The sequence below is a fragment of the Gymnodraco acuticeps genome, unplaced genomic scaffold (genome assembly GCF_902827175.1).
Source record: "Gymnodraco acuticeps unplaced genomic scaffold, fGymAcu1.1, whole genome shotgun sequence".
Lineage (NCBI taxonomy): Eukaryota > Metazoa > Chordata > Actinopteri > Perciformes > Bathydraconidae > Gymnodraco > Gymnodraco acuticeps.
In genome coordinates this window covers 119,634-143,151 of record NW_022991339.1, presented here as the reverse complement: position 1 = coordinate 143,151, position 23,518 = coordinate 119,634, and the positions used below count along the sequence as shown (strand labels likewise).

Genomic DNA, 23,518 nt, shown 5'->3' with positions numbered 1-23,518 from the left:
CATGCGTTTTGTCTGTTCTACACATCAAGACGTAAAGTGGTCTTTCTCACATGTGAGTGTTTGGCCTCAGCCTCTAATATTAACCCCACCACTGACACGTATTTCCTTCCATGACACGCGTCTGAGCTACAAGGCGTTTCATTAGTGAGCCACACAGGAAGAGACCACCCCTCTTCTTCTTTTTATATTTCAGTGTGAGGTTCACTCAGTCAGCAGCCAGACGCCATGGAGGCCACAGCGCTCTGCATCACACTGTGTGAGTACTGAGTCCTCATCTGCTGTTTTTCACATCAAAGATGTTAATAGATCATATTAGCTGAAGGAAAATATGGAGGTAGATTTGTGTCAATATTATTTGTGAGAACAGATCACTAACCGGTGTGTAAATGTAAAAAAAAGTCTACGCGCGTCACTGCCATTTTGGGACGATGACAGGGTTTCAAGCATTTTTAGATGCAGTCTGAAAAATAATTGCTGCTTGACGTGCATTTTATAAATTCTTTACACATTTCCATTCATATTTTTGTGATTTTACAAATCCTTTTGGGAATTTGTGGATGTTTTTTTACATTTACACACGGGTTGTTGATCCGTCCAAAGACATAATTGAGAGACAAATCTACCTCCATATAAATAAATACAAATGATTAACATTTTAAGATTGTTTTTCAAGTATTATCTATCAAAGATACATGTAAACAATAAAGTCAAGGTAATAACATCTAATATAAGAACTCTGTGTGATGTTTGTCTCTGTTGTCTCTGCAGGGATGACGGTGTTTCTGCAGCTCTGTGAACAGAAAGTTGGTAAGAAGCTTGTTTACCAAAAATAAAGCAAAAAAAAAATCATAACTTTATTTAAAGTGGTATATATTAATCTCAACAACACGTTTATTTATCTGTTTCAGATGCAGATGTTTGGATCGAACCATCCAGACTTCAAGTCTTTGAATACGAGCCTTTCTCTTTAAGATGTGTGGGCTTCGATGGTTTGACCGATGTGAACATTTCACGGCGGAACAAAGCAGGAAAGGAAACTTGTGACGGCTCAAAATGGGGTTCATTGAATGAGACTAATTGCACCATTACATCTCCTTATAAAGAGGACAGTGGAGATTACTGGTGTGAGACTAGAGGGAAGAAAAGTGACTATGTGAACGTCATTATCACCGGTATGTTGACATTAACATATTCTTTCTATACAATGTTTTGTTAGAAGAACAAAAAAAGTGCAATGATGCCAAGGTTATAAAATAAACATATCCTTTTTTTAGCAAAAAATTATTTTTTTATCTTAATATTGTAAAAAAAAGAACAGCAAAGCCTACTATTGGATTACAGTCATAAAATTGCAAACAACTGTTTCTAAAATCTAAAACAAATTGTGGGTTTCTCCTGTCTCTGATGTCATTTTAATAATTGTCTACAAATATTATATAAATAACACACTCTGATTTCTGATTTGTTCATCAATGTGTTTTGTTTATTTCTGATATTTTCAATTATTATGTAACATGTTACAACCTGACTTTACATCACAGTATCTTCACAATGCCTTTGTCTAAATGAACAATTCTTACAAAACTCAAACTGAATGTTTTGTCCCGATGTTGTTCAGCTGGCTCTGTGATCCTGGAGAGTCCTGTGCTTCCTGTGATGGAGGGAGAATCTGTGACTCTGAGCTGCAGGAACAAGACGACCACTTCCTCCATCCTCTCAGCTGACTTCTATAAAGATGGCCGCCTCATCAGGAGCAGCTCCACAGGAAACATCACCATCCACAGGGTTTCTAAATCTGATGAAGGACTCTACAAGTGCAGCATCTCTGAAGGTGGAGAATCACCAGAGAGCCGACTGGCTGTCAGAGGTGAGATCAGAAATGTATGAGATTTTCTCTGGGAATGAAACGAAAAAGACGTTAAGAGAAAGCTAAAAGAAGAGATATGTCAAAACTAGTGCACACAAAGTGAGCAATCACTGTCATGACAGAAATCATTTTGTTTATACGTTTCTGAGTTTCGATTATCTCGCAAACTTTCCGAGTGATCTACTTCCTGCCAGGCTTGTGTGTTATACTGAGGGAGTTCAGTGCTCCACGTGAGGCTATTTGACACTCAACAAAGTGAAGTGTTGAACAAACATGGGGGAAACATGTAATGGCGCTTTTTATTGATTGGGGCCAAAACATTTCTTGTCAGATTTTGCGTTCATGATTTGTTGACTGTAGCGTTGTTTCTATTAATGTATGCAGTTTCTTAAAAATGTTATGAAAGGCTTTAAAACTTTTGTTGTTCAGCTGGCTCTGTGATCCTGGAGAGTCCTGTGCTTCCTGTGATGGAGGGAGAATCTGTGACTCTGAGCTGCAGAAAAAAGACGATCACTTCCTCCATCCTCTCAGCTGACTTCTATAAAGATGGCCGCCTCATCAGGCGCAGCTCTACAGGAAACATCACCATCCAAAGGGTTTCTAAATCTGATGAAGGACTCTACAAGTGCAGCATCTCTGAAGGTGGAGAATCTCCAGAGAGCTGGCTGGCTGTCAGAGGTGAGATATTTTGTGTTTTAATACAAGTAAAATACTTGCATTCAAATGTTACCTCATTTTTTTGTAAGGTCTTGTAATTACGGTGTAGAGGAACCTGTGACCCATGTTGTTCATATTATATACACAACTCCACTGTAGTTGTGTATATTTATTTAACCTTTTGAATCTTTGCATTTTTTAATTGAATGAGAAGTGGAAAAAATACTCAGATCTTGGGTATTTATTCCACTTCTCCTACAGTATTACTTGTACTACATTTTACAAGTAATAGGACCAAACTAATGGCATCAAAATATACTTAAAGTACAAAAATTGCATGTGATTACCGTCTGCTCCTAAGTTAATCATTCCTATTTCAGTTTCAGCTAAAGAGACTTCCTCCACTCTCTCCCCGTGGATCTTTGTCTCTGTTTCATCGATGCTTCTGCTGCTGGCCGTGGGAATACATCGATTTTACAGAAGTTATCGGCACAGAGGTACAGATACAATCCACTAACAATCTGCTACTATAAGCGACGGAGGGCTGCAGGAATGAGTCTTAAAAACCTGAAATGAGTCAGCATTTTAATACTTCGTGTTCCCTTCTATTGAAGAATTTGTTTTGGTTCAAGCCTGAAATCAGGTCTGTGGTTAACACAAGCTGAAGAGATTTTACCATTTTGTTTTAAGTCATAAAATACGTCAGTAAATACCCGACTGGTGGATTTCAAAACGGCGGTTGCTAACAAGTGTCTAAATGAGACGACTAAACGTCATCACACCCATCCTAAGAATAATGAAAAAACTAATTTCGTGACATTCAGGATTCTTGGTGTTGATAATAAGGAAACACTCAGTTCTATTTTGAGCCATTACATTAATTATCTTTCTCAACGCTGTGAAGGTATTTGGTCGGTCTTGGCGAAGGTCTGCGTCCCTATAGATTGTATTTTTATTTTATGTATGGGTTTTTCTACCTCTTAAAAACAGATCAATTTATGTTTGATGTCACAAAATGAGGCATGGAAGACAATGGTTTCCATATTCGTTAGCCATGTCTGAATCTTCTTCTGTTTCTGGTTTGATTTTAATGTTGTTTTTCCTTTACTATGCTGCAGTGTTGCTCTGCCTGTCCACGTTAACACCTGGACCGGCTGAGCATCACACAGGTGAGAACACAAACCATGTTGCATCCTTCATAAAGATCTACGTAATGTAATTAGCTTACCTTAATATACTATGATTTTAAATAGAAGATTCAAAGGCTTTTTCGTCATGTGCGAAATAACTAGAGTGTAGTTATTTGTGGTGTTCAAATACGACCAATTGTTTAAAGGATGTTACATATCTAATTAAAATATAACAATATTCTGTACTTAATAAACACTGACTGTTTTTCGGTCTTATTATTTGTCTGTCCATTTATCATGTCAGCTAAACTATATGTATTTGTTTTACTAGTTTCAGTAGAGGCCAGTGCAGTGGATTCAGGCCAAATGTTGTATGCTGTGGTATCAAAAACCAGGAAGAAGAAAGGTACCTAAAACCTGACAGGGTTACTTCTGCTTTAATTTCATTTTACATGCTGTTCTTACTTATGTCAAATACAGTTGTGTATTTAATTGGAATCTAAAGGCAAACTTTTTAGACAATTGTTGTTAAGGAGGGGGGGGGGGTGTTTGAGAGAGAAACTCCCTGTGGAGGGAACACAGGAATGTTAGCCTTTGCAGACATTTACATGCTCTAAAACCTACAAAACACACTACATGAGACAACAAGTCCTCCAACTCATACGACCACATGGGCCGATTGTTCAGGCCCTTATTACGACCAAATATGTCGTTTGTTCAAGCGCTTAATACGTCCTATAATTACGTTTTAAAGTGTTCGCCCTCTAGGGCTCCCGTTGAATGCAAACGTTACAGATTGTCGTTTATTCACAAATAACCCTCTCTGTAAAATCCTAAATTGTTGGATAGTTTGGCCATTAAAACGCTTTTTGATTAGATTTCTAGCGAGAAGTGTATATTGTACTTTTAGAATCCACGTCCAGTCGATATGTAGGATCTATAGTTGGATAGATATTACGAAGATGATTTGAGGTATGCGGCAGCCTCCATGTAAAGTTACGGGTTGAAAACAGTATTTCCGGTCTTGACGTTTTCATAATAAAACCAATGATCAAATGATTTAACAGTGATATCTGCAGTACTCATCAACTAAAAAACATCAGTTTATCCTTGTTGTAGTAGATGTATCCTTATTGAAACGGTTACATTCAATGAAAAGTCAAATCAATGTGCAGGCTTACGTGAACACATGAACAATATGGGCAGTTTATACAAATATTTACTGATGGATCCAAAAATCCAGAAAATGGTCAAACTAGTTGTGCATTTTATGTTCCTGAATTAAAAGTCAAAGTGGGAAAGCGAACGAGTGATCACATTGCAGTATATACAGTAGAGATGATGGCTATCTCTCTAGCACTTCAGTGGGTAGAGGAAACACAGCCAATGCGAGTGGTCATTTGCTCTGACTCCAACTTAGCTCTGGAGAGTATAAACAACTTCTCTTCAGAATGCCGTCAGGATATTTTACATGACATTTTACACATCATGTTTAGGTTAGTTCATTTGGGAATTGTTGTTCAATTTGTGTGGGTTCCAGCGCATGTGGGTATTAGAGGGAATGAGGTAGTGGATCAACTGGCAAAATGTGGTTTGAAAGCAAACCAGATTGATATATTATATTATATATTGATTGATTGATATTATGGTACCATCAGTAGAGCAGAAGTAAAATCTGTTACAAAAGTTGTTATCAAGCAACAATGGCAAAAGTTATGGGACAGTAACACCAAAGGAAGACATGTATACCAGATACAAAGGGAAGTAGGAACGGGAAGCACTTGGGGGAGTAGTAGAAGAGAACAGAGCATTAACAGCAGGATAACATTGGGTCACTCTGGATTAAATTCAACAATAGATCTGATTGAACATCTAAATGGCAATTGTGATGGTTGCCAACAACCAGAGACAATACATCATGTATTTGTTAGCTGCTCGGATTATAAGAGACAAAGACTCATTCTGAAAACTGCACTGGAACAACATAACATCAAGGACATGGATTTCAAGTCAATATTGCAGGTCACCCTTGAAAAAGAGATCTTTTGATCTCAAGGGGCTTTCACCTGGTTAAATAAAGGCTACAAACAAACAATATACGGAAGTAAATCAAGAAATGAAGTAAACAAGCTGATCTTCAAGTTCCTCAAAAACATTGGTCTGAGGACAAGGATTTAATATGAACATTTAATAAATCAACAGTAGGTGGCGATATATGATGACTAAGGCAAGGCGGATGTTGTAGTCCCAAACGATAGCTGGGGATTCTGGGTAGTGTAGTGTCTTCGGAAACTCTGTAGTGTCTAAACTCCGAAAAAACTATTTGTTTCTCCGAATCGAAGGTTAAAAACACAAAAACATTGTACACAATTTAAACCAATCAATATTGTGTAATTAACAAGAATAAACTGATGTTTTTTAGTGGATGAGTAATGCAGATATCACTGTGTAATCATTTGACAGTGAGGGGAATATATCCGGTTTTATTATGAAAACGTCGAGACCGGAAAAACAGTTTTCACCCACGCTAACTTTACATGGAAGCTGCATACACGTTATCCTGGCGAGACCTCAAATCATCTTCATAATATCTATCAAACTATAGATCCTACACATCCACTGGACGTGGATTCTAAGAGTAAAATATACACTTCTCGCCAGAAATCGAATCAAAAAGCATTTTAATGGCCAAACTATTCCACAATTTAGGATTTTCCAGAGAGGGTTATTTGTGAATAAACGTCCCTCCGGAGTGTTTGCAATGAACGGGCCGGGAGCATGTTGTTTCTTACACAACCACTAGAGCACCTCTAGTGGTCGTGTAAGAAACAACATACACTTTAAAACGTGTCTCTGGGTCGTAATAATGGCATGAACAATCGGCCTACTGTATATGGTCGTTTTTTGTAGGAGGACAGGCTGACATGACACCACAAAAAGCATAATTGGGCATCTTTACATTACATGTTACTTGTCAGACGCTTTTATCCAAAGCGACCTACATACTCAGTACAGTGGACAATCCCCATAGGAGCAATTTGGGGTGAAGTGTCTCAGGGACACAGCGACATGCTGACTGCAGTGGGACTTGAACTTGCTATCCCCTGATTCAAAGTCCAGCGCACTATCCACTTAGCCACAGCCTCCCTTTAAATACCGTGAGACTGTTTGTCCAAAAATAATTGTTGGCCCTTTTTTTCTGTCTGTCAGCAGAACATAGGAAAACAATTGGCCTGATTTTCTAGTAATAGTAATATTTATATTTGTATATCAGATGACTAACTATGTCTCTCTATCAGGTGTGGATCAATCATATCCAACACCCGTTTACTACACCTTGGGCCCGGGAGAAACTCAACAACAGGGTGAGCCTCAATGAGATTAGAATTATAACTGATTTTAAACTTTAAAGGCTTTATTGTGATGTTCAGTGTGCTTGTTGGCAATACCAACATTCAGACTGCTAGATGATAGTTACCAGTATCCTCTATTTTCAACGCAGAGCCATCCGTAACAGAGGACGCCTTGTATTCTACAATCCAGCCGGTAAGACTAAGAATTCAATTAGTATAATTAATGTTGCTTTAAGTCATACTGGATGGATGGTAGATATTTTAAACATCCTAATATTTACAACTTTGGACAACATGGGTGTGTAGTTGGTTGTACGAGGGTTTAAAATAATGTTATTTGACTTTATACAAATATATACATTTTGGTTTAACTATATATTATATATAGAACAAAAGGGTAACCTTCTAACATACATACCATTTTAATGGAGTCATGCATTCAACTTAAAATTAGATTTTGTACCATTCCTCATTATTATTATTGAACTTTAGAAATACTTATAATCCTGCTTACTACCCGTATATGATATAAAAACATATATAACATTTTAACAAAGCCTACCTCTATAATACCTCTATATTCTATATTATTAACATTTGTTCTGTATTTGTTTTACAGCTGAAGATGGAGATTTGATTTTTTTAGATTTAGATTTTGTACCTTAATGAAAAGGTGAATTAAGAATGCACTGATATTTGTTTATAAAGTATTCTAAATAAATAGTTCCTTCTTTGAAGAAGAACACATGTAGTGGTTAGTTGTCAAAGAGAAATGCTCATTTACGTTTTAAGATATGAAAGTTTGTTGTGGTTTCACAGTTAAACCGACTTGTTCCATCTCTCAGACACACGGCTGATTCTAAATACTCTCGCTGTGGTTTACTGCAGAGTTCCTGCATCGCGCTGAGTCTGTGGTTAAACGTGTGTTATATTTACTGTCCTGTGAAAGTGTGAAGGTGAATGTGAGGACACATGAACTATAAAATACGTCACAGTGTGTTTCTGTGTCACTGTTTTCAGATTAATTGTAATTGTACATATTGCTTTAACTCGCCCCATCATTGAACCAGGTTTTACAGCTCTGCCATAGAGAGCATATTCACATACTAAACAGTTTCTTTCCCAAAGCCATACACACTCTGAGCTTAACACACACACACACACACACCCACACACACACACACACACACACACACACACACACACACACACACACACACACACACACACACACACACACACACACACACACACACACACACACACACACACACACACACACACACACACACACACACACACACACACACACACACACACACACACACACACACACACACACACACAGAGACTCTGCAACCCACATCATGAACTCAAAACCTAATCTACATTTATACAGCCACATATTATTTTATTTTATCTTATCACATTATAGAACTGCCTCAATCGTTCACTAAAGCTCTTAAACGTCTTCTTGTTTTTGTCTTTTGTTACTTGTCTTTTTCTAAAATGGTTTGCGGATGCTGTTTATGTGTGCGTATTTTAAGCACTGCTAGTACGGGCACTCGTAGTTTCATTGTATGTTATATATAATTACAATAAAGGCTTATATCTTAAATTGCATTGATTAAAGAAACTCTGTTCTTTTCATCCCAAAAGAGAAACCAGGCGTATGTCACTGTGACACATTTTATCCAATAATAATATAGTAATAATAGTAATAATAAATTCAGCCGTTTTCAATCTATTTGTATTTATGTATTTGTATAATTTGTGTATTTATTGTCTGCAGTGTTTGTTGACTGCAGGTGGCAGAGGAGCTGAATACGAATATTATATATGACACAATAAACCTGCATTATTTGTTATGCTCCTTCTGTCCACCAGATGTCTTCACACTCTCAGAGTCATGTTGAACTCCTCACTTCTCAGAGTGCAGTCACATGACCCTGGTTCACCTGCTCACCTGTTTCCACTTCCCCTCATCAGCCTGCATAGTGAAACCAGCTTGACTCCTCTCTCCTGTTAGGCCCCAAGCCTGTTTGTCAGGTTTCAGGCTCGAAAATGACATTCCCAGAACAAATGACCATATCTTCCCTTCTAAAAGGGGTACATTAATAATATTTTTTCTCAAAGTAATGATAAACCTGTGAGTTGGATGTGGAAAAGTCAGAATCAATATAGATGTTTTTTATTTTAAAGAAAATTCAGATTGAACATGGTAAAAAACTGTAAATTATAGTGTCCGTTCAAAATATATTGTGCACTTATAGTGAAAACTAACCTTGGATGATGGGTTAGTAGACTAAAAGCTTTAGGAATCCGAAGTACAACAGATAATAAGTACCCTGTATCAAGATTGATGCAAAACAAGTGATATTTGACCTTTTTAGACAGATTTAGCAAAAAAAACCTCTTCTTATTAGGCCATTTGGGTGGATTTTCCATATCTCTGGCCCCCCTTCTTCGATTTTGACATGTGACATCTCTTTCTGACCAATAGAATCGAAGAGAAATCGTCCCATAGACTCTCATGTTAAAAAAAAAAGCTGGCGTCTCTGCGCATGCAATCGTGTTGCAGAGCGTAGGAATAGCCCTGCTCTTGATTGATTGATTGAAACGTTTATTAACAGCTTGTATATTGGGTACAGTACAGTACAGCTCAAAACATACAATTGTTAAGGGGATGCAGACCAGAGAAAGACTTTCGTCTTGTTTACATCAGGGTCCCCCATTTCCAATTCATCATATCATTTAAGACATATAAGACATATTTGACATACAGATGGCTTATTTACAATTTACTCTGATTTCTGGAAACGGAAAAGCAGTTTTTATTGTTTATGGATTATCAGAACATTTCAAAGGGGACACAATCACATTGGATATTCACCTATGGATTAACTACACCATCGTTTTAATCGTTTTAATGCCATTGAAGACCAGTTTTGACCAGAGAAAGACCAAGGTAAGCCATGTTAGCGTTTTGGGCTACCTAGCGCCACATGTTTTGATGTACGTTTTTGTTATTTTCTCCAAGAATTTGCAATATTTGAGTGTTGAGGTGGTTACCACTAGATTTTGTGTCTCCTTACGATCAGAAACGATGTGTTGGATGTGCACCTAGGATAAGTAATAAGGGTGCTAGGAGTGATTTTCGGTGCAGTAATAGGTTAGCATTTTTCGCTCGGGCTAATTCAGAGGCTCACTGTTAGCATTGTGTGTTTTTTTTTGAGGAAAAAAAATGAAAAAGATCAGTTAAATTAGTTTTTTTTCCGTTATATGGATATAAAACATTCATAGTTTATTAAATATGAAGGTTCCTTAGACGTTGTTTCCTGCAAATGATGCGATTTCGGGCCCAGTTTTTAAATGTGTGCCTCTGGAGGGAACTGTTTTAACCTTTGCAGACCATTCACATGCCATAACTTCTATATATCAGGAAAGTGAAAACCCCACAAAAAGCAGAATAGGGCATCTTGAACACAACTCTCTGTGGGCTTTAATGGCTTAGAAAACTTGTGGTTGTTCAAAGGAAATATTTTCAAGTAAAAATTCACTGAATAAATGAAAACAAATAAATAACACAAAGTCCTTTATCTTTTAGGAAAAATTACACATATAAAAAGTTATGAAACCAAATACTCAGAGCATATAAAAGAAAATGCAATATAAATATAAAACATGTACTTCCAGCTCTAGGAAGATTTGAGTTCGATATATTTGAGTGAATATTGATCTTAGTTGAACTGAAAATCATTTCTGAGCAATTTGCTAATGGAGCGTCTCTCAACTTGTCGAACGAGTCTGAAAGATAAAAGAAAAACTTTCAAGGAAACAATTTATTCTTGATTAATTTACTTAACCATGAAATACAATTTAATCTTTTAAAGTATATTTTCTAGCCGTTATGAGGAATATTTACAGTCCTACCTTCATCACGGGTGCAAAGAGAGGCTCCTCTGCTGAGGATGAGTTTTTAACTCCTGATTCTGCACAAGAGAGTCATTCATGCAAGAAATCAATTATAGAATTATCTTAAACAACTTCAATCAATGTTAACCCCTTGTTATTGTATGAAAAATCACCTACAAGTCAAATGTAACATTTTTAGATCCAACATTATCGCTTTAACAAAGAAAAATATTAGTATTTTTTATGTTTTCTGTCCAGCACTTTATCGTTAGAAGGGTTTGCCTTGCAACAGAAGATGAATGTAGGTTTTTAACCTGAAATCACAACCTAAAAATAATTCTGAAACATTTAATCGAGGTTGTCATATATTCCACTGTCTTCGAAGACAAAGTCATGTTTTTCTTATTTATTTTTGTAATCAGGAGGCATCATGTGATTTAAATTCCTGTAAGTATAGGCCTGATTACATTACATGTTACTTGTTAGACGCTTTTATCCAAAGCGACTTACATACTCAATACTGTGGGCAATCCCCACAGGAGCAATTTGGGGTGAAGTGTCTCAGGGACACAACGACATGCTGACTGCAGTGGGGTTTGAACCTGTGACCCCCTGATCTGAACACCAACTCACAACCCACTGCACACTCGTGTGGTAATGAAACACTTCCATCCAGCAGTCAAGGACATTTTTGTTATTCAGCTGATAATTTTATCCACAGCGACTTATAATAGGTGCATTAAATCACGAGGAAACAACTCAAAACAAGAAGAATCATTCAAGTGGGTACCATCCTTAAACCGAACACACAAACTAAACCTCCTGCTGGTGGGTTTCTGCATCACAAGCAGGAGGGCCATGCACACAGCCTTATTAGAGTTTATTATGTGACAGTAACATTTTATTTTGCTGGCACTTTCATTTAAACCGATTTAGATTCTACCATGAAGATTCAGACCCAAAAAAGAAATAATCCTGGAGGTACATTGGCTTGTAATACGCCAAATCAGTTGATACTGCAAAGGCTTTTGTAGGTGCTACATACAGAAGACAGATTTATTTGTTGGCCAAGGTGTGAAATCATAACTAGCCCTTCTGACAAATCCTGCTATCTTTTTTCGTGCTTCGTCTCAATGAATTTATTTTTCAGTCGTTGCCAGTCACACACACACACACACACACACACACACACACACACACACACACACACACACACACACACACACACACACACACACACACACACACACACACACACACACACACACAAACTGAAAGTTTCGCCCCCTGCAGTTAAAGATCAGACATGTCCTCTGCCTTAATAGAGAACTGTCGTTCAACCGTTGCCACAATAAAACAATTCAAAAGGTCCATCGCAACTGATTTTATTGCCATGTATTAATTTATAACCTGTAACCAATATACTGAATACAAAGTTCAGATGTTCATGAACCGAGACACTCAAAGTGAAACTCAGATAACAATTCAGTGGATAGATTTCAGCTAAACTTGAATATATGACACAGCTTTTGTAGAAAATGCCTCTTGCTGCTGGAGAAACATTTGCTCACTGAAAAAATATATAAAGCATAACATTAACCGTCAAGAAGTTTGGTGAAGAAAAATGAATTAGCCGTTACTCTATTTGCTTCATACTCTGCATGAGGCTGTCAATGATTTACTGACTTGTCCTCGCAGTCAGAGACGGTGACACGCAACATTCAACAGGTATGTGTTCTTCAATGTGTTAACATTTAATACATAAGATAAAATAGATTCAAAACCTTTTTCATGAAAAGTGTGAATATTGATTTTTGGTGAACCACAATTTTAGATTAGAAGAGATAACAAATGTATTTCATACGTTTGTGTCCGAGTGAAAACTGTGTACAGACTTGGTGATAGTCATAACACTGAACTGGGTTTTGTGTGCAGAGTCTTTAGTCTACTAGTGTAACTAAATTATCATTATATGTCTTAAACAGAGGAAATAATATAATGAAATAGGATATGTAAATTATAAGTAGAGCACAGAAGATGTGCTCCATTTGTTGGAGTACAAATAATGCCCAAAGGTAACATTTAGTTTATAACTCAGACCTTTGGATTGACCACTTTTTGTCCAGCCTTTTTAAAACGTGTTACCGAAAGAATTGTTTTAAAGCATGTTGTCCTGGAAGTTCAGTCTGCTTTCACTGTTTTCTGTTCATTTCCAGTTCTCCAGGATGATTTTAAACACAGACGGAAAGCCCCTTAAAACTCATCTGGGAACTCTCAGTGTTTTGGTTTTCCTTCTTCTCCTAACACACTGTAGAGGTAAGTAACACACAAATACAATCTTCAAAAGTCACACTTACAGCTTTGGGAAGACGTTTATATTTCGCATAATCGGGCTAACATTCAGTAATGACCTTTAAGCATATTGTCATGCAAGTGGTACCCCAATATATGTTGTTACTGGAAAACGCTGAATATCTGTAACAATTAGAGAAAACAGTCCATCAATGTTGTGATTGTTTTTCTTTGCAAACTGGTACTGTAAAGCCTTTTGACATTATGTGAATAGAGGCTCGGTACAATATCGAAAAGCTTTTCAGAGATAAAGACAAATCTTGCTAATCCTTTAGCCGTAACTCAGCTGTGAGGCTAACGTTAGCTTACAACGCAAGAATAAGCTGTGCGCAGGAGCTAAACCATTAGCAACATTCTTTTCTTGAGCTCTTTTTTGAGTTTCTTTTGTAAGCAGTTGTTGCCAATGGGAACACATGGGAATGTGGAGAACAGCCTATAACAGCCCTCCCTCTTAAAATATAAAAAAACCACGATTAGCCAAATTCTACCATCGTTACATTATATAATATACAGTACCTCCTTTGAATGTCCAGGTCAGTCTCAGCTGATTGGCTCATCTCAGCCAATCGTAGCAAACCTTGGTGATGACATCATTTTGCCGTGTTACCTGGAGCCGGCGGTATATGCTGCTGGTTTGACGTTGGAGTGGACGAGGCCCGACATGGACCCCAGATTCGTCCATGTGATGCGGCTTGGTCATGAACTTGTGGATAAAAAACATGAATTATTCAAGGGAAGAACTTCAATGTTCACCGATGAGCTGAAGAACGGAAACATTTCCATGAAACTCTCCATCGTACAACTCTCCGATCAGGGGAAATACAGATGTTTCATTCCAGAACTGGACCAGCAAGCATTTGTTAAACTGGTTTTTGGTAAGTGCACTACTGTATGTACGTATGTGTTCATGTTGCACCTCTAGGAAAGGATTATAGTTATAGTATCTCCGTGTTTCAAGAGACTCTGACTATGTAATACTCTGGTCTATTTTGTTTGCCTTAAAGGAGTTTCCTGCTTAGCGTACTGCATGTTCTAGTGAGATTTCAAAGTTGAGACTATCAGATTATAGTTAGGTGTTTGGAAAGCCAAAAGTGTGTAGACTTTCTGCTGTCTTGATTTTGATATGTGGAAGTTGTTCCACCATTTTGGAGCCAGCAACAGAAACAGTGTTTCAGATGAAGAGTGACTCGGTCCAACTCACAGTGGCGAACCCATTGGACTCTTACATGAGGATCTGGATAGAAATTAGGCTGTAAATTGTTAAAGGATTGGAGCAATACCATCTGTTTCTGTGCCATTCCCTCACCTGCTATCAGATATCAAATACTTCCTCTTCTTGCTTGTTTTCAGCATCAGGTCCTGTCTCTCCGCCTGTCATCAGTTTATCAGGGCTGGACGGTCAGAGCGGAGGAGTGGTGCTGCAGTGTGAGTCTGCAGGCTGGTATCCGGAGCCTGAGGTGTTGTGGCTGGACGCTGAGGGAAAGCTCCTCTCTGCTGGACCTCCAGAGACAGTCAGAGGTCCTGATGACCTCTATACTGTCAGCAGCAGAGTGACTGTGGAGAAGAGACCCAGCAGCAGCTTCACCTGCAGAGTCCAGCACCACAACACCACCCGCACCACACAGACACACTTCCATGTTCCAGGTAGACATCATGTTCATTTAACATGTTTTAATTTAAATATCAGCATAAATGCTGTGATGTTCTGTGTTTTATCATTTCAGAGGATTTCTTTAAGCTCCAGTCCAGTTCTTCTTCTGTCATTATTGGTCTGGCCGTCAGTTTGGCTGTTTGCATTCTGTTAATGCTGGCAGTTTCTTTCTTCTTTCTGTGGAGAGAACACATATTCAGTAAGTCACTAACAGTCGGGTGATTTGATTCAGTTTATTTTTAATTAAAGGGTCCCTATTATGCTGAGTGCTGTATGTTCTGCAGGTTTGTGTGCATGTTAATGGTCTGCAAAAGCTACAATATCCAAACTCCCCCCCCCGTCTGAAACGCCTCCATTGGATTCCTTTGTTTTGAGCATGGTGACATCACTATGTAACACTCGCGCTTCTATTGGCTAGCACTAGGGGCGGGACATCTCTAAGCGGTTGTTCAGTTAATTTAGCCTGAAAAGTTTCATGTGCTTCGATCCCTTCCTAAAGTTTCTCTAATTCTCTTTCATCACATCTTAACACACATTTCATTTCACACAGAGACAAAGAGAAAGCGTTCGGATGAAGATCAGTTTCTCAATGAAGGAGAAAGAGGACAGCTGATGAAACCTGACGCTGTGCAGATGGAGGCTTTGAAGGGAAACATCGGAAAGAAGAGCAAAAAGGTAAGTAGAGAAACAACAACATGAAAAGTGAAGTCTGAGCAAGAAGCACAGAAGGGTGATTCTCACGAAACCACCTTTGGTATTTTTGTAGTTGAGGTAGTAATTCATATTTTTTTCACCATTTTTCCATGTAGAAATTCATTACCGTAATGCGTCCGGAGTTTATTTTTTTACATTTAACCCCAAAATATCACAATAAATCTGCACAATTTAATACATACATAAATACAAAAAATTGTTGAAATGGTACATTATTACTGGTAATATAATTATTTTGGGTCTAAGATTTATGAATTAAAATAGTTTTGGATTAATATGTGTGTCCGGAGCATGTGAAGTTCATTACCGATGCACTGCCTATTTGGCCCCATTACAATTCCTGTTTGTTTAAATTATTTATTTTGTTTACCCATGATGCATTGCATGGAAGAGAAGTTGCAAGATGGCTACAAGGTAAGATGTCCTTTCAAGGTCAAGCTATAGATATGTTAAAGATTCCATTTACTGACACCCCAGTGTACACTACTAACTGTCATTACCATAATGGGGTATTATATAATGGGTTTTTTAAAGTTATTGATTCCAAAATCAATAGAAAAGTAGCTTTTATAGAGCCAGAATGATAGTGCAAATATTTATTTTGTAGCATCATGGCTATGCTAACTATTATGCTAGCTAGTGTTATGGTCATTCATTACCGTAATGCTCTGCATTCATTACCATGTCATATAGGAGGCTGTTACGGTAATGAATAAAATTGTTGCGGTAATGAAAGAAATGCGTGCAGCTATGTATGGTGGGCTTTAACTATAAAGAAATAATTGATATATATTATTTTAATCTAATTTATTTAATGAATACTGAATCCCTCTTGAAATTAAGTTCAGAAAAGGTGGAAAGGAAAAGGGCAGCTTCCAAGGTGAGGGTGGTGAAGCACAGAGAGAAAGTGTACAGCAACCCAGAGCTGCTGGAAGAGTACAGAAGGAAGGAAAGAGAGAGGTTAGAACAGGACATCTTCACATTGTGTGTGTGTGAGAGAGTGAGTGAGAAAGAGGGAGAGACAGAGAAAGAGAGAGCCTGAGAAAGAGAGAGACAGAGAGAGAGAGAGAGAGACTGAGCCAGTGTTTCCGCCAGGGGGCCGTCTTGCCGTCATTGGATGCCCTTTTTCAGCTCGGAACGCCCTCAACTCGAGCCGAGGCAGCCCAAAAAAAAAAGATTTATCCGAGAGAAGATCGACAATTTTTATCGTTTAAATCAGGGGTTCCCAAAGTGTGAGGCGCGCCTCCTCTGGGGGGCGCCAGAGAGCTTCAAGGGAGGCGCAGCCGCCAGAAAAAAATAAAGAGAAACAGTGAAATCTAGCTAGTTAACTTCAGAGCCCTAGAGAGTATCTCTAGGGCTCTGAAGTTAACTTCAGCTAAATGTATGCGAGCGGCAAAATATGGATAGATTTGTAGTGAAGTTACCTAAAGTGAGAGAGGAGACAGCGTCTGTCAGAAAACGGAGGAAGTATGACAATGATTATTTGAAGCTAGGATTTTCATGGACCGGTCCTGATGACACTCCACTGCCACAGTGCGTTATCTGCAACGAGGTGCTAGCTAATGACAGTATGAGACCATGTAAACTCCGGGTCATATTGAGACGAAACACCCAAGCCACAGGAGTTTTTTGACCAGAAGCTCAAGGAATTGCAGTCACAGAAAAATGTAATTGACACATTTAGCACTGTGAATACAAAGGCAACCGAAGCATCATACCGAGTGGCGTTACGGATAGCTAAGGCAGGTAAACCTCACAACATTGGTGAAACGTTACTCCTCCCTGCTGCTAAAGACATCTCCGTCTCAACTATTTATCTCCGAGTGCAACGTATGAGGAAGCTGCCATCCTTAACCTCAACATGTTTAAAACATAAAGATAAAGAGGTTTAAAAAAGCTATTGTTTAATGTTTTAAGGAGGTGACGCTCAGCCAATCAAAAAATAGGAAGGTAGCGAAAACAGAGCATTTTATGACATTTTCTCACCTTACATTTTCTCTTTGAAATGCAATTGAATACCCCTGCATTATAGCAACAACAACAATAATAATAATAATAATAGCAATAATAATTGGGAGGGGGGGCGCGGCTGTGATTCCCACACTGAACCCCTGGTTTAAATGACAAAAAGGAAAATGACATCCCTCTGTTGGAGGGGCAAAGGAGGCCGGTTCCTGTGACGGAAAAAAGTGTACTGCCAGCGAGCCTTGCCGTTGGCTCTCAGCCCGAGCCTGAGTTGCCGCCATCCTATTCTCCGCCAGCATCCCCCGCCCGTGCAGGTGCCCCGGGGCCGGAGTTGTCGTCATCTAGCCTCCCACCCCATACAGAGCCTACGCCATCTGACAATGTCACTTCTACACCCGTAAGCCACGAAGAGAAACCGGTCAGCCACAACAAAAGGAAGTTTGTCGGAACCTGGAAAATGAAGTTCCCGTGGTTGTGCTATAACAAACAAAGTCATAAAATGTATTGCACACTATGTGTAAGGGAAAAAAAGCACAACGTGTTCACCGCGGGGACGTCCAACTTCAGGGTGAAGACTATAGAGATGCACATAAAGGGGGTGGATCACAAAGCAGTGCTAGATGCACAGCATTTACGAAGAAACAACGTTCAAGTTGCCGTTAATCGAATGGTCTGTGACAGATCAAAGGCGGTAATTGCGGCCAAGAGGAACGTGTATTACCTGGCAAAAGAACTGTTGCTGACACACAAAAACAAAAGCTTGAATGAACTGTGCATTCTGCAGGGATGTGAAACCTTGGCAGAACTGCGCGTTTCAGAGAACGCCCTCACAACGACATAGTGCAGGACATGCAGTGCGCCGTAATGTGCTGAAGGAGGATTTCATTGCAAAGTTAAATAACTCAACATTCAAGGGGCTCATGACTGACGAGTCCACGGACATTTCGGTGGAAAAGCTTCTTTGCACACATGTTAACCTAATAAATGACGGTGACTTAGAAACCCACTACTTGTGCAACACAAAGATTACTGCATGCGACGCTGCTACCGTAACGCAAACCATTAAGGAGCAGTTGCAAAATTACAACATCGACCTGAACGACGTAACTGGCGTCCGTACAGATGGGGCAGCGGTTATGACTGGAAGAGAAAATGGGTTCGTGGCGCGTTTTAAAAGGGAAAACCCAGCCATCGGTGGCACACACTGCGCTGCACATAAGCTAAACTTGTGTGCCCAGCAGGCTGCTGTGGCGATGCCATCCCTCCAGCGCTACCAGAGGACGGTGGGCAGCATCTATGGATACTTCTCCAACAGCAGCTCTCGGCAAGCACGGCTTAAAGAAATGCATGTCATCCTGGACACTGATGACGTTCAGCCTGCTGTAACCTCAACGATCAATGCGCTGTGAGCCATGCAGATTGGAGATGAAGGCGGCCCAAAATTCCAAGAATTCCTGGCCAACATTGTGGAGAAAAACGGCGAGATGTATTTTAAGAGAGAAAAGATAAAGGCCACCAGGGCGATGCGGCAGGCCGTGGATGGTGTAAGGCAGCGCTTCCTCGACACCCTCATCCAGAATATTGAAGATCGTTTCCCCGACATCGGCCTCATTTCTGCTTTTCGCATATTCGACCCATGGTGTCTGCCACGGGACAACACTGAATGTGCATTATGTATCATGTAACAAACGTTACGTTACTATTGTCTATTGTGTGTGTAAAGAGACAGTATATAAAAGTAACGGTGCCATTCAAAATTGTGTGTGTGTGAATATATACGTACAGCGATAGTATTTATAAAGCAATAGTATATCTCTTCTCCATGTAAGGTCATTACCATAACAAAAGCTTTTCATTACCGACATGCTCTGTTCATTACCATAACACTTCCTTAATAAGTTAATATTTTGATAGGAATATGGAAAACCTTCAAATTTTCATTTTGTACAGGAAATGTTTGGTATGTCTGTTCATATTTTAAAATTGTCTTTTTTCAATCAATTGTACAATTTACACCACAGTAAAAGTCAATGTGTGGAACATAAAATTGTGTTACGTAATGAAGTTAATAACTAAAATTATTATATTATTATATATTTACCTGAATTATTACACTATGTGACTACTTGTGACTATTGACAGCAGCATACGTTAAATGCCAAACATTTACTCAAATATTTAGTTATCATCAATTGAAAATGTGTTACGGTAATGAATTTATTTGGTCAATGACTCGTTAAAACTCTCTAAAAATGTGTTTTAAAACATATACAGAACTTTTCTTTTACTACGACTAGTTCATTTAGAACCTGGTTGATACTAATGAGAAAAATAATTTAAAAAATCTGCATCGAACTGTTTTGGCTCATGTTACACCAAGTTCGTGAGAATCACTTTCACATCAAGATACAGGATCTGCCAGAAATGCATGAAAACAGGTGTCATTGTGTGGCACCTTAAGAAATGATCACTAAAGAAACGTGACTGTTCCTCTCATAGAAAAAGAAATCCAAGCAGCAGCTGCTTGAGGAGCAGAGGAGGAGGAAGGATGCTGAGAAGGAAGTCCAGACTCTGGAAGAGCAGCTGCAGAACAAGAAGAAAGAGGTTCATCTCCACTTCAATAATGAAACACATTGATTCCTGTTTGAAGTCTCTTTCAATGTCCTCCTTAGTGCAGACAAGGTCAAACCTGCAGTGCAGGTCCAAGTGGAGACCAACTCCAGACAGTCCTACTTTTAGACTGTGAATAAATGATGTTAATCTTCCTGCTGTTCTTTCAGGTTGAATCCAAACAGTCTGAGCTGCAGGATCTCCATGCAGAGAAACAGAGGAACGAGAAGGAGCTGCAGAGCCTGAAGGGAGATCTGTGGAACAAGAACAGAGAGGTTCACGTCTCCATCTTTGATATTCTGCATTTATTGTTAAACAGAAGAGCATTTGAGGAAACCCCAAAACAAGTCATCAGGAGCAGTGACACAGCATGCCACGCTTAGGTTTAGGCTTACAAGATGAATTGTAGTGCACTATGTTTACTTCAATACATGTTCTTCCATTCAGTAACATTGAGCATAACAGATCCACCTAACTGTATGAGCATCTATAATGATCACATGCTGTGATGTAGTGCTCACGTGTCTCTTCATGTGTCTCCTCTACCAGCTGGGGAGAATTCAGAGGAGCCTAAACAGCATTTCCAGATTTGATCAGGTGAGTGGAAATGATGTTAGTGCATCACGGCTGTGGATCCTCAGATCAGGGGCGCTGGGGAACCGGTTCAATCCGCCCTGACCCCCACTGCAGTCAACATGCCTCTGTGTCCTTGGGCAAGGCACTTCACCCTAAATCACTCCTGTGGGAATTGTCCACAGTATTGATGTGTTACATGTCTGATATATGTCATATGTAATGTCAGCACTTTGAGCATTTGGAAAAGCGCTGAATAAATGTAATGAATTATTATTATTATTATTGTATAAGATAACCTAAAATAATAATTGACTTCCTGTTGTGTCAACATAACAATGTAAACACAACAGGAAGTCAATTATCTTAATATCAATGTACATCACTAATAGGTTGTAAAGAGATAATCAGACTGGATTCTTTAACACATAAAACTGTGCAACACTTTAAAGATTGAACAGTATGTTGAGTCACTTTTCTCTAAAAAATACAGACTTCGGAAAGAGAAGAAGAACAGAAGAAGAAGGCTGAAGCTGAACAGGAAGTGGACACACTGAAGAAGGAGCTGGAGAGCAGACAGAAGGAAACAGACACCAACATCACAGAGGTTACTGTTTGAATATGTTACTAAAGTATAGTTTTCAGTTGATCTTCTCTGTATGTACAGTTTATATGGATTGGTGCAGAAAGTAAACGATGTATTTACATTTAGATTCTAGACGTGTTTGGGGCAGAGTATAATAAATGTTCACGTCACCCAAGAGTTTTTTTCCTTAAGGCATGCTGGAAGTTTAGGTATGTGAGTCATTATCAAGATACAAATGAACTTCTGTTTCCTTTTTATTTTTACCTAAAGGAAGCATAACTAAGTTCAATAGAAAAGGTCCTAGTATAAAAGCTTGCTTGACTCCATGACTAACTCTTTAATCATAAATCAGGGTTCAGTCCTGCAGTGTAAACTAGACATGAGTTTAGTTTCCATAACAGATGCAGATGAGTCACTTTAGTCCTGATACATACGAACAAAGGTTTATGATAAAACATGTCTCTCAGTTATCCTCTCAGTGTGAAGTGAAGGAAGCTGAAGTCCAGCAGCTGCAGGAGGAGGTTCAGAGGATGGAGACCAGCCTGCAGACCCTGATGGAGTCCATCAACACGGAGGTTAGACTTCCTGCATGAACCTTGCTGTTTATATGAAGTCTGATTCTAGTTCAAAGGAGCCACATACACTTGTAGATGTGTTGAGCATCCTGGGTCACTTGAGTGTTCAATCAGAAATCCTGTTGCTGAATGTGATTATGGTTTCAACGCTTCATTGTTTCTATACATGAAGTTTCACAGATATGTGCACTTGATTAAACAACATTTAAACGCAGATTTTCCGAGTTTATAAATCCAGGTTTGGTCACCTCCATGTTTACAGTCTTCTCCTCGGTCATGTGATGTCCAATGAGAGGAGTCTTTACAAACACATGGACCTAATCATAGAAGCACTTCTCCACAGAGCTTCCAGTGGAACTGATGATGTGAAATGAGAGTTTTAGTTGTTGAGATAATAACATGTAAAAACCCATGAACACGTCTGTCTTCATCTCTCCTTCTCTCCAGCTGGAAAGAAGCCGAGCTGCTGAAGCCAGTTCTTCCTCCTCTTCACGGGTCAGTGGGTTCAGATCAATACGATCAATACTCTCTTCTGGTTTCCTGACCTAAATAAAGCTTCCTTTATAATCTCTGGCTGCAGAAGAGCTGGAGGAAACCTGTGAACATGAACTTACTGAGAGTCATTTGGTCAAACGTGATATTTCATCTCCTCTGTCTCGTCTTTTAGTTTAAACAGAAGAGATCTTCCAGAAATGAGTCTCAGGAGGATCAGAAGAGGAGGGAGGAAGCTGAGACAGAAGTTTCCATCCTGAAGGAGAAGCTGCAGAATGAGTCCAGAGAGGTTTGTGTTTGATATCTCCAATCAAAGTCATTCAGAGACAGCGTATGATATCCAGTGAAGCTACTCATGTCTTAGATCAAATCCTTTCACCTCCTTTCTCAGATAAAGTAACAACATGCATTTAAACCTGGTTTCACTCTTTCTTCATCTTCTGACTTACTGACAAAGACACACCTCTGACTCTGCTCATCTGGAAGTCCAGCTATAAAGAGTTTATCTGGAGGTCTCTCTCCTTCTGTCTGTGTCTCCTCTCAGGTGGAGAGACTACAGGCTGATCTGCAGAGAGGAGGAGAGGAGACGAGGAGGAGGGAGGAGGAGCTGAAGGAGGAGATGAAGACAAAGATAGAAGAGGTTAATTTTTCATTGATGATAATTTCAGTCTCATTCCTTTTCTCAAACTGTTAAAGCTCCAATAGGAGAAATGTAAATGCATTTGAACGTGATTTTGTTGTTCATTGATGTTCGATTGTTGTAAACAAACAGTTGGTGTGTGTGGTGTGGTGTGTGTGTGTGTGTGTGTGTGTGTGTGTGTGTGTGTGTGTGTGTGTGTGTGTGTGTGTGTGTGTGTGTGTGTGTGTGTGTGTGTGTGTGTGTGTGTGTGGTGTGTGTGTGTGTGTTGTGTGTGTGTGTGGTGTGTGTGTGTGTGTGTGTGATGTGTGTGTTGTGTGTGTGTGTGTTGTGTGTGTGTGTGTGTGTGTGTGTGTGTGTGTGTGTGTGTGTGTGTGTGTGTGTGTGTGTGTGTGTGTTTTGTGTGGTGTGTGTGTTGTGTGTGTTGTGTGGTGTGTGTGT

General features: G+C 39.2%; 2 protein-coding genes across 4 annotated transcripts in view; both read left to right on the top strand.

Moving 5' to 3' along the window:
• Positions 1 to 222: 222 nt before the first annotated feature.
• Positions 223 to 8,146, top strand: LOC117562652 (low affinity immunoglobulin gamma Fc region receptor II-c-like). 3 transcript variants are annotated; one of them, XM_034240478.1, is made up of 11 exons: positions 223 to 256; positions 769 to 807; positions 909 to 1,172; positions 1,619 to 1,867; positions 2,297 to 2,545; positions 2,905 to 3,021; positions 3,643 to 3,693; positions 3,986 to 4,060; positions 6,954 to 7,019; positions 7,157 to 7,200; positions 7,627 to 8,146. In XM_034240478.1, exons 1-11 carry the CDS (start codon positions 226 to 228, stop codon positions 7,642 to 7,644), a joined length of 1,203 nt encoding a protein of 400 aa, XP_034096369.1. In that variant the 5' UTR covers positions 223 to 225; the 3' UTR covers positions 7,645 to 8,146. The 3 variants fall into 3 exon arrangements, with proteins under 3 accessions (XP_034096369.1, XP_034096371.1, XP_034096370.1); XM_034240480.1 differs by lacking the exon at positions 2,297 to 2,545 and having other exon boundaries at positions 2,911 to 3,021; XM_034240479.1 differs by lacking the exon at positions 3,643 to 3,693.
• A 1,791-nt stretch (positions 8,147 to 9,937) lies between these two features.
• LOC117562646 (butyrophilin-like protein 1) overlaps positions 9,938 to 23,518 on the top strand; it is a 16,454-nt gene continuing 2,873 nt past the window's right edge. The window contains exons 1-14 of the mRNA XM_034240472.1: positions 9,938 to 9,975; positions 13,139 to 13,238; positions 13,808 to 14,149; positions 14,625 to 14,918; positions 14,999 to 15,124; positions 15,476 to 15,600; positions 20,104 to 20,208; positions 20,385 to 20,489; positions 20,764 to 20,811; positions 21,281 to 21,394; positions 21,853 to 21,948; positions 22,396 to 22,443; positions 22,616 to 22,729; positions 22,985 to 23,029. Coding sequence (XP_034096363.1) covers positions 13,148 to 13,238; positions 13,808 to 14,149; positions 14,625 to 14,918; positions 14,999 to 15,124; positions 15,476 to 15,600; positions 20,104 to 20,208; positions 20,385 to 20,489; positions 20,764 to 20,811; positions 21,281 to 21,394; positions 21,853 to 21,948; positions 22,396 to 22,443; positions 22,616 to 22,729; positions 22,985 to 23,029 — 1,653 coding nt within the window. The 5' untranslated portion in view covers positions 9,938 to 9,975; positions 13,139 to 13,147. The remainder of the gene's footprint in view (positions 9,976 to 13,138; positions 13,239 to 13,807; positions 14,150 to 14,624; positions 14,919 to 14,998; positions 15,125 to 15,475; positions 15,601 to 20,103; positions 20,209 to 20,384; positions 20,490 to 20,763; positions 20,812 to 21,280; positions 21,395 to 21,852; positions 21,949 to 22,395; positions 22,444 to 22,615; positions 22,730 to 22,984; positions 23,030 to 23,518) is intronic.

Excerpts from the sequence above, each read along its gene's own strand:
- LOC117562652 (XM_034240478.1), top strand. The coding sequence starts at position 226 with ATGGAGGCCACAGCGCTCTGCATCACACTGT. Across the intron at positions 1,173-1,618 it reads TGTGAACGTCATTATCACCG|CTGGCTCTGTGATCCTGGAG; the intron begins GTATGTTGACAT and ends GATGTTGTTCAG. Across the intron at positions 3,694-3,985 it reads ACCGGCTGAGCATCACACAG|TTTCAGTAGAGGCCAGTGCA; the intron begins GTGAGAACACAA and ends TTGTTTTACTAG.